This window comes from Apium graveolens, unplaced genomic scaffold (assembly GCF_009905375.1).
Source record: "Apium graveolens cultivar Ventura unplaced genomic scaffold, ASM990537v1 ctg428, whole genome shotgun sequence".
Lineage (NCBI taxonomy): Eukaryota > Viridiplantae > Streptophyta > Magnoliopsida > Apiales > Apiaceae > Apium > Apium graveolens.
Window position 1 is genome coordinate 50,962 of NW_027418472.1, and position 11,476 is coordinate 62,437.

The 11,476-nt window shown below is 31.4% G+C and overlaps 1 protein-coding gene across 1 annotated transcript; it reads right to left on the bottom strand.

Annotated features, from left to right (window-relative positions):
- Positions 1–2,048: 2,048 nt before the first annotated feature.
- On the bottom strand, positions 2,049–4,289 carry LOC141701660 (uncharacterized). Its single transcript, XM_074505295.1, has 5 exons — positions 4,165–4,289; positions 3,492–4,005; positions 3,036–3,131; positions 2,698–2,870; positions 2,049–2,325 (listed from the first exon to the last, which is right to left on the bottom strand). The coding sequence occupies exons 1-5, from the start codon at positions 4,287–4,289 to the stop codon at positions 2,049–2,051; spliced, it is 1,185 nt and encodes a 394-aa protein (XP_074361396.1).
- Positions 4,290–11,476: the final 7,187 nt, after the last annotated feature.

The window sequence follows — 11,476 nt, forward strand, 5'->3', positions numbered from 1 at the left end:
TGATAAATTCATAAATACAAATTTTTTATCACAAAAACCTACATGAATTATCTCTTAAATAAAATGCAGTATCTTGCATATATATTGGTGCATATGTATTGGTATCATCTATATGAACTACAAAATATGAACTAATACAAATTATTTTGCAATTTAGTAATATGTTTGATGTAGGGTACATGATAAAAAAGTTTTACCCATAAATTGAATTTGTTATTTTGATATATTTATCAAAATTGAATATAAAAAAGGAAAAAGTGATTAATAATTTTATTACACCAAAATAAATTTACTATTAAAAAATAAAAATTATTTTAAATAATTTTGATTATTAATTGCCTGGATGGTAAATAATATAGTAAAAATGTAAAAGAAAATAGTATTCAACCCTTTCACATATAATTCAAATTCTCTTCTAATTAAAATTAAACAAACCAAATTTTATTAACAATAATATTAAAAATAAAAACTTTTGAATAAATTATAATATATAAATAACCCAACTTATTTATCTTGTATTAAAGTTTAGCTATTTGATTTTTGTTATAACTGTGCTTATTACATTGTGATATAATTGTTATGCTGCTTTGAATATTAAAAACAATTTTAATTCACCTACATTGAAGATGAGAAAAATGAAACTGAATAAATGATAAGATGAAAAAATTAGGCTATATTAAGATTGTTGAAAGGGGCATTTATTGATCCACTCTCTTTAGAAAAGAAAACAAAAAAAATGTATACAAGTGAAAGTAACCATACCATCAATAATAAACAATAAAGATGAATGGTATCCACCTCTTAATGCCGTCTTAGTAGAATTATATATATATATATGAAAAAATGATCAAAATAGCTCATTTTCGACGTCCTTTTGCCCAAAATACCGATTGTGGAAATAGGTGCCCAAAATACCTACTAGAGACTCCACTAATACTCCAAGATGATAAGCCATGGAGCATCAGTATAATACTCCATTGTCAGTAGAGTATTATGGCAGATCCTTTGTTAGTGGAGTATCACTCCTCATACTCTTTTCTCTATCACTTTGAATTTTTTTAAAAAATATTTTTTTAAAAAATAAAAGTAAAATTTTAAAATTTTAGATGATACTCCACTGAGAAAAGTGTATTTCATATGTTACTCCACTAACAAAGGAGTATATGGGTAAATACTCGTGTGTGATACTCCTATGTCAATGAAGTATCAACCGCTTACTCAAATGTCACTGGAGTATCTGGTGGTATTTTGCACATCTTAAAATTCTGTTGCGTATTTTCGGCGATTGTTATTTAAAAATGGTTATTTTGGTTTTTCAAACTATATATATAAATATATAAATATATATATATATATATATATATATATATATATATATATATTGGTACCAAAATAATATCATGTTTAGTTTGCTTAATGTTTTTCCTATAAAATTGTTAAAATAATTATTGAATTTTATGTTATATATAAAATTAACATAAACGTGTGGTTGGAAAATATATATTTAAACCTATATGTTAAATGGTGTTGCTCAAATATTTAATTGTAAGTATATTTTTTTATTTATTAGCCGTATCTGTTTTTACGTTGTGTTCTTTACAAAAAGTGTTGTAGCATATGTACACACCAGTACACAAAATAATAGTTTTGTGAGGCCCAAACCCCAGCCTGAACGTAATCACCTTACCATTGTGGGCACACCTATATTAAAATAAACATTACGATACTGTAGTAAAATACACGTACTCCAATAATAGTAATAGATTGAAAGGAAAATAAAATCCTACTATATATTTCTGAACATAAAAAGGAATGAGTTACAAGGGAGAATATGAAGATAAGCCACCTACACTACGTGCTAAAAAATAGCAACTTACTCCTACAAAGACTCTACCACTACTTCACTTATTCAAAACACTCCTACTATTTCTAAAACTGAACATGAGCCATTCAAAAGCAAATAACACGTGTTGACAGCCACAAAACTTGACAATAACATATTTATTCTAACTTAGTTTAGACTATATTCCAACATGCTCCCCCTTGGTCTAAACTCCTTTCTGCAACTTCTTGACACCCAATAATGCGCCCATTCTTTCGAACTTCACAATAGCTATTGCCTTGGTCAAAACATCTGATTTTTGATCTTCAGTCCTTATATGCTTGATAACAATCTCCCCCCATTCAACACGTTCGCATATAAAATGATAACGAACGTCAATATGCTTACTACGCCCATGAAAAACCGGATTCTTTGCCAAATCGATAGCAGATTTGTTGTCAATATATATTGTGACAGGACCTTGTTTCCCACCTGTTAGCTGACTATGCAAGTTACGGAGCCATACTTCTTAGCAGCCTGTAGCAGTGGCTGCTATAAATTCAGCTTTACACGAGCTTAACACCACACACCGTTGTTTTTACGATACCCAGGTGATTAAACTCTCGTTCAAGTAAAAATCTATGCCTCCCGTACTCCTTCAATCCTTAATATTCCCTGCCAAATCACTGTCGAAATATCCAGACATGAGGTAGTTTCCTGAACCTTGTGAATATACCAACCGATAGTCAATAGTTCCCTTTACATACCATAATATGCGCTTGACTGCACTCTGATGGACCACTGTTGGATGCTCCATGTATCTACTGATAATACCAACTTAAAATGCGAGACCAGGACGGGTGTTTACGAGGTACCTCAGTCCTCCCACTAAGGACTTAAACTGAGTAGGGTCCACAACTTTCCCTTGCTCATCCTTGCAGAGCAACATGTTTGGCTCCATCGGATACTTTACTGGATTGCATCCTGCCATACCACCTCTCTCGAGCCATTTCCTTGCATATGCTGACTGTTTAAGCTCCGTATAACCCTTCTCTTAATTAATCTTGATGCCAAGATAATAAGTCAATTTTCCAAGGTCACTCATATCGAACTACTTATTCATTTGACACTTGAAGTCATTGATCATTGACATGCTCGTTCAAGTTATCAATAAGTCATCGATGTATAAACCAACAATCAGAGAACCAGCTACCTCCCTTTTGGTGTAAACATCATGCTCATTAGGACATTTAACAAAACCCATGTACTCCAGAAATTTTTTTAATTTTGTATACCAAGCCCGAGGGGCCTGAAGTAGAGGACATTTAACAAAACCCATGTACTCCAGAAATTTTTTTAATTTTGTATACCAAGCCCGAGGGGCCTGAAGTAGCCCACACAATGCTTTGATTAATTTATAGACCATGTGCTCTTGATTCTCTTTGAAAAACCCTTTTGCTTGACATACATACACTGTTTCCAGTAAATCACCATTAAGGAATGTTGTTTTAACGTCTAAGTGATGGACTTCTCACCCATTTTTAGCTACAAGCGCCAAGAACAATCTTACTGTCTCCAAACGCGTTACCGGAGCGAATACCTCTTCAAAATCGATCCCCTACTTCTGGACATAACCGTTCGCGACCAACCTAGTTTTATTTTTGATTACCTGACCACTGGAATCACGCTTTAACTTGTATATACATTTTAATCCTATCGCTCTGTAATCTACTGGTAATTCTACAAGTTTCCAGGTATTGTTTTTGTCGATAGCGTCAATCTCCATTATCATAGCTTCCTTCCATGCTTTCTCTATTGTTGCCTCTCTATAATTAGTTGGTTCTTCCACACCTAATAACATCAATTCATCTGCAAGTTCAGTCTCCTCAGTTTCATCATACACTGCGCTTAATGAGCGAAATTTCCGGGGCTCAGTTTCAACACTTGTATCTCTTGGTGACATCGTATTTGACTGAAACTCATTCGATATTGCAGAATCTGTGTGGTACCCATCCATGCTGTCCATACTGTCAATTCTTTGTGTAGATGGATCCTCCCCATTTGTTATGTCTCTTTCTTCAGTACTCTGAGTTCCGAGAACAATAAATGGTCCTCGTTGATCTTGTGCCTCCTTTTGAGCATCCCATGACCAGCCTTTTACCTCTTCAAAGATTACATCCGTACTGATATGAACAGTGTTAGTATATGGGGCATAGAGTCGATACGCCTTAGTTCATGGTTCTTTTCCAAGGTGATTCACTGCTTTGTTGCGATTATCAAGTTTTGTGATGTATGCACTAGGTATTTTCATATATTCCACATAACCAAAAACCCGTATATGCCCAAGGTCTGGTTTCTTTTCAGTCCACACTTCGTAAGGAGTCTTTCCGGATAGAGCTTGTGTTGGCAATCGGTTGATTATATAAACAGCATGTCGAGCAGCTTCACCCCATAGTTTTGATGGCATCTATCGTTCTGCTGTGGGGAGTACGGAGCAGTGTAATATCGAGAGATGCCCGAGTCATTGCAGTATGAATTGAATATTTTTGAACAAAATTCCCCTCCCTGATCAGTTATCAAGACCTGTATTTTTGTTTTCGAGTCCTTTTCAACTTGAACTCGAAATTTAATAAATGCATCCAACACTTCATCTTTGCCGATCAACATGAATATTCACATGATTCGACTAAAATCATCTACCAAGAGAAGAAAATACGTGTTTTCGGCTGGTGTGGCAGGTGTTATAGGACCACATAGGTCCCCATGGATCAATTCCAAAGCATATTTCACGTGAAAATCTGTCTGATTTGGAAATAATTTTCTTGTTTGTTTAGCCAGAAAACACCCAGTACACACTCCTTTAGGTTCAACTATCTGTGGAAAACCATATGCCATCTTATTTGCAGACATCAGCCTCATCGCTTGAAAGTTTATATGCCCAAGATGTGCATGCCATAACCATGTTATTTCTTCATTTTTTGTCATTAAACACTTTGATTTTCCTGTTTCAAGAATAATCTTATAGAGCCTATTTGCAGATCTCCTGATTTTCATGAGTAGCCTTTGTTGCGCATCATAAACCCATAGGTGGTCACCCTTTAATATAATTTTATTATCCATTCTCTGACAATTGCCCAATACTTATGATATTATTACAGAGAGTGGGGATGTAATATACCTCTCGAAAGACTAGCTCCTCCCCATTCTTACATTTAAACATTATTGACCCTTTCCCTTTGATGTCCACTGTCGATCTGTCGCCAAACCTGACTTGCCCCGTCATGTTTTCATTCAATTTCAAAAATTTTGAGTGTTGGCCTATCATATGGTTGCTAGCTCCATTATCCAAATACCAACCATTTAATTCGACCTTCTTACCTTCACTCCAATTCAGTTTTGGTACTACATCTCCCTCATTTAGCAGCAATTGAGGTCTCTCCTTATTTTCACATTCTAACATAAGCAGTGCATGCTCGTCGTCATGAGTTTATGTTAGGTTTACTTCTGGTCCTTGTTCCTTATCACGTCGTGATTTACGGCACTCCGCAGCATAGTGACCAAGTATATTGCAGTTAAAACTTCGTACTTTATTTCTATCTCGTCCTCCACGTCCTCCTTCCCTTGGATTATACAAGATACTTCCTCTATTTCTCTGACCTTGAGACACGTCTATCCCCATTTTCTTGGATCTCATTGCCCATTCCTCCTTAGTGAGTAATAGCTGACCCTCATTGTTCTCCTGTTTCAACCACTCATCTTCAGTTAACAGGAGTTTTCCACCACTAGCCTCAGTTTGTCCCCGTAACCTCTCTTCATGAGCCTTTAAAGACCCAAGTGCCTCATCCACAGTCATTTTTTGTATGTCACCAAATTGTTCAATCGCCGATGCAATTTGTAGAAACTTTGAAGGGACAGCTCATAAATGTTTCTTCAACACATAATTGTCTTTTATTATCTCACCTAAGGTATGGATATTAGTAACTAGGCCATTTAACCTCATGCAGAAATCATCTATCAGTTCTGTATCCTTCATAGTCAAGGACTCAAAGTCATCCTTGAGCGTCTGAATTCAAGGATTCATCCCAGACATAATGTTTTCAGCATATACCATGCTTCTTTGGCTGTTTGCGTGTCTACAATTATGAGTAACATATCCTCTAGAGTACTCTGATAAATTACAGCTAGTGTCGTTTTGTCTGTCGTCTCCTCTATCGTGGCCTTAGCACCTTTAGGCTCCACTGCACTCCATACCCCATGAACTTGCATAAAAACTATCATCTTTAACGACCATGATGTGTAATTACTTCTTGTTAGCATCGGGTAATTCAGACCTACTGTATTCTCCTTAATTTTAGCTGTCTCCATCGTATTCTCTTTTGCCATTCACTGAATGTAGCTCTGATACCATATATATATTGTGTGTGTTAAGAACATCAACCTGAAACCATCATTAGGAAGCCTCAAAACATTTGCAGGTTTTTCAAATAAAACTGAAATCTTCACTTTAATAATAACAAAGTGATTTTGATAATTTTTAATACTTTATCATTAAATCTTTGGTAATTGAGAAAACGAGGCTTCAATGACAATTTTCAATCTCAACAAGAATGAGAACTAGTAAAAAAGTATCAACACTATTATTGTACGCACACAATATGATACAATAAAAAAAATCTGAATCATTAGTCTTATATGAATGCTCTCAATCAATATATCAAAAAGTTAGTACCAAATAAATAAATAATTTTGATGGGAATCACCAAGACAGTATATGCTGTATATATGCGAATTTTGAATATTTTAAATAAAAAATAAAAATAAAATAATAATAAAATAAAAATAATGATAATAATAATAATAATAAAGAATTTGATTTAAATTAGAATTAGAATTATAAAGATTTTGTAATCGAGTAAGTAGTAATTATATTAAAAAGGTGGAGAGTTATAAACCTATATATAGTTGACATGACCCTTAATTAAATAAATTTATGTTTATTAAAATCCCTAAACGAAGAGTGGAGAGAGATAGAGCCGGAGAACCGAAAAGGAAAAGAAGCTGAGCAAAATAAAGGGTTAATTGCTTTTAGCTTTCAAGCTCTTAAAAGATTTGGTAACCATATTCATAAATTAGTTCAATTATTGCCAATAAAGTCTCAAGCTATTACTTATCATCAATTATGTGATTCGTTTTTGTACCTAAATAGAGATTCCAAGACTATAATATAATTTTCCAGGCTAGTTGGTGTCCCGATTAGTTAAACTTTAATGTCTTAATTTTTAAAAGAGATGAGATCTTAATTTTTAATATTTAAATAAATTAGGCATGACATGTTAATATTTAATTAACCAAATTTGTGGTAGGGTTGTTTATGTATAGTCCAAGATGAGATCTTAATTTTTAATATTTAAATAAATTAGGCATGACATGTTAATATTTTAAATTAACCAAAATTATGTGGTTGTTTATGTATATTAAAGTTAAGGTAGTTATTAAAGAAAGTCCCGGAGCTTTCGATGCAATTTGTACAGGTGAGTGGTTTCAAGGCCAGTGTTAACTAAGTTACAGATAATTAATATTTTGGTAGGAGGGATGAGTTTTAATTATTGAATGTAGTAAGAATGCACATTAACGAAACTATATTTTGTGATTTAGATTAAGAGCCCACAAATTAGCGGATAAGTTGAGGGTATCGTCAGCAAATTTAGTTACAGATTTTGAGGTATGGATTATGTCCCATTTTTATTCACTACTCTTCTTCTTAGAAATTAAATATCTCTGATTTGTTGGAATTTCATATTTATTCGCTCCGTCAATATTGTTTGGTTATTTTGACTCCCAAAATTGGTTTTTAAAATTATTTATGACACCGTCTGCTTTGAAATCTGTATTATATGTCTCGATGTGATTTTTTATATTTTACAAAGAAATATTATTTTTAATTTGGACCCTTAGCGTGATATATGGTTATACCGAGTTAACCAGCTGTAGGGTTACTACAACCATGTCATTACGGCACCGGTGACATGACACTTTCGTGACAGTGTGATTGGTCACGAAGTATCCTTCTGTTAGCTCTTGGGAGGAGCTTTTACACATTTCATATTTATTCAGAATATGTGGGTGCACCCAGAGTTTGATTTGTGATTTGATTTATGGCGACGTTGCATATATCGTACACGTTATTCATTTTGTTGCACGCACTAGGTACCCTATGATGTGTGTATTTGTATCTTTTCTGATCTCGATATAAAATATCCTAACCCCTCGTTATTTCAACCTTACTTATTTTTAAAATTGTTGATTTATTATAAATTACAGATTATTTATTTCTGATCCCTTGTTTTATAAACTGTATTCCAAATCCGTACTGGGCGTTTTGGCTCATGCCGTATTCTTTTTTTGGCAGGTGCTTAGGGGGGTCTGGGACAATGTGATGGAGAGTTACCCCATTTATAGATTAGGATTTCAAATTTTATTATTATCTAGACTTAATTATTTAAATAGAGATTTCTACATTTATATTATTGGTTTAGAAAGTTTGGAGATTTATTATTATTTTGGAGATTTTGGACTGTTTAATCGTGTTTAGAAATATATTAGTGCTCTGTTTGCAGGTTTATGGAGTTTAAGTAATATCTCCTTTTATTATTAATAAGGGGTGTTACAACTGCCACTTATGATAAGTCCAATAGCAGCAGTGCATCATGCTTCGATGAAAAGTGTGTCGTAGTATATTCACTCGCTACGCCGCTCCCACAGATGTTTAATGCGAACCACCTCACCTTAAAATACTTTAATAAACGAGCCCAATCAATCGATATCCTTAATAAGTCAATTACCCCATTGACATGGTCACCAATAATCTCAAAATAAATTCTAAATTTACAATAGTGAGAACATTTGTATAATTTAAAATCTAACATATGGATATATAAACATATCTAACTATTCAGAATATAGAATAGTGAAAGAGGTCGTGCAAAATCAGAACATAACACATTCATATGTAAAATATTTGGCTATTCTAAAAGTAAAATGAGGGAGGAATGCTTGCATTTGTTCCTAGGAAACTAAACACTTTATCTCATTTTGACGTCTCACAACATCACCATCTTCTATCCGCCGTAAATTTATGATCTAAAGCTGATGCGGTTTGTATAAGTTTGTTAAATAACAATATTTAACTTTACTATTCATCCACGTGTCTTGTTCTGATAATTAAAACATACAATTTAATCATCAAAATGATGATTATTTGACGAACTTCCTGTCTAAAACTACATCATCTACCGATACGATAACGTGTAGATAATAAAAAAATTATACACACAAACATGGAACCATGTAGTAATTCATACAGAAGATAGGCACATACTTCACCTATCACATAAATTTATTCGTTAAATGGTTCAGTTTGATATGTTTAAAACTGAAATCCATTCCATAATAATCTTTTTTGAAATAAACCACCTTTCGATACAAAATAATATAGGTTGAATGTATTTTTAGTGAAAATTTCATTCTTTCCTCCATCCTTCTAGTTTGTGATTTTATCTCATTAGTTAAAGAAACTTTGAACATTCTGTTTTCATCAACTTAGAACGCAACACAAGAAATAGTGGGGAAGATATTTTTTGGTCATTGTACTTATTAAATAATTTGGCATGGTATTTCAATGATATGATTTAGAGTGGGTGATCAAAATCCAATGCCACAATGAAATCAACTGCATTTTTGTAAGTTTTCAATCTAATCATTGGTTTAATTTAATATATATATAATCTTGAGGCCATATTATGACTTCATAGGTGTGTGTAAGGAGATAGAACTCTAATAAATATTTGAATTTATTTCAACCTAATATTATCTAACACCTAGAAAGTAAAACCTAAATGAATAACATATCTAAATTTATATAAACACCTAATCTAATCTAATCTAACATACATACATATAACCATAATGTTTATTCACAAACTTTCTATAAACATACCTACATTTATATAAATTTAAATACTAACTTTGTAAAGGACACACCTACAAGTACTTATAATAATTATATATTTTAAAACCAACACTTAACATCTATGGTTAAGAATATACTTTACAATGTGCCTATTTAACACATCACATTAAATCAACAATTGTTTTAACACTTTTTGAAAAAATTATTTAATCAAACTCTTAATCAGTACAACCTAACTATCTATAAAATAATATTATAGCTCAATATTATCATTATAATTGCCTTTTAGATAAAAAACAAATTAATATCATAATACTATATCACCACACATATACTACAATATTTTGTCTCTTATAATTTAACTTTAAGTACTTGAATGTTATCCAAGATATTAAATTTGGTGCCAGCAATGCGTTAAAACTACTATAAGATTTCAAATATGCACATATTATATTGTCATTACATATTACTTTCACATAACTATATTAAACCACATAATCTAATATATTTAACAATTTTACTACAGTAATGACTATTTATGGGATCATTATTGCACATATGCTAGAACACTTTTTGTAAAGAACACAACCTAAAAACAGATACCGCTAATAAAACAATACTTACAATTAAATATTTCGCCAACACCATTTAACATATAGGTTTAAATATATATTTTACAATGACACACTTATGCTAATTTTATATATAACATATAATTCAATAATTGTTTTAACAATTTTAGAGGAAAAATTTAGGCAAACTAAACATGATATTATTTTGGTGTGAATATATATATACATATAATTAAGTTCTAGGGAGACACCATTAAGTTGGAGAAGTAGATACCATTCATCTTTATTGTTTATCCATTTTACTTATGGAGGTTACATTACAAAAAAAGAATCAATTCTTATTTTAAATTAATAACACTTAAAAATAATTTGTACGCCGCCTTGTATCACATAAGCTAGACATGGTTAATCCACTTTAGCACTAGAAATAACCTTAGTTAGTTTTGTTTATTCAATTTGCACTAAAATTTTGAACTAAAATATCAGAATTTAGCAAAGTTAGTTGGTTTATTTGGCCAATAAAAAGTTTAAAAGGTTAATATGTAAAAAAGTAACAAGTTTATTGGGTTTTTTTTGCTTAATAACTCTTTTCTTTTCTAAGGAGACTCCACCAATAAGCCCCCTTTCTATAATTTTAATATAGCATAACTTTTTCATCTTATCATTTATTGGGTTTCATTTTTTTCATCTTTAGTGTAGGTAATTAAAATTGTTTGTAATATTGAAAGGAGCATAACAATTATATCACAATGTTATATGCAAAGTTATAATAAAAATCAAATAGATAAAATTTAATAAAAGATAAATAAGTAGGGTTATTTATATATTATAATTTATTCAAAAGTTTTTATTTTTAATGTTATTGTTAATAAATATTTTTAATTAAATCAATAAATAATTAGTATGAACTTTTACATGAAACAATGAGATATAGATCAATTTGACATTGAAATAGGCCAATTATTATCATTTATCATTTATATTTATTATTTTATTCTCAACTGTATGACCGAAAATTATAAATTATAAATTAAAATTTAAATACCAAAGATAAAGGATAAGAATAAATTATATATTTATTTTTCTTATTATATTTTTCAAAGTTATTATTTC

Coding starts and splice junctions, on each gene's coding strand:
- LOC141701660 (XM_074505295.1), bottom strand. CDS start 4,289: ATGCCATCAAAACTATGGGGTGAAGCTGCTCGACATGCTGTTTATATA. Junction 4,006..4,164: donor GAAAAGAAACCAGACCTTGG/GCATATACGGGT, acceptor TGTTCATATCAG/TACGGATGTAATCTTTGAAG. Junction 2,871..3,035: donor ATGTTTACACCAAAAGGGAG/GTAGCTGGTTCT, acceptor AATTAAGAGAAG/GGTTATACGGAGCTTAAACA.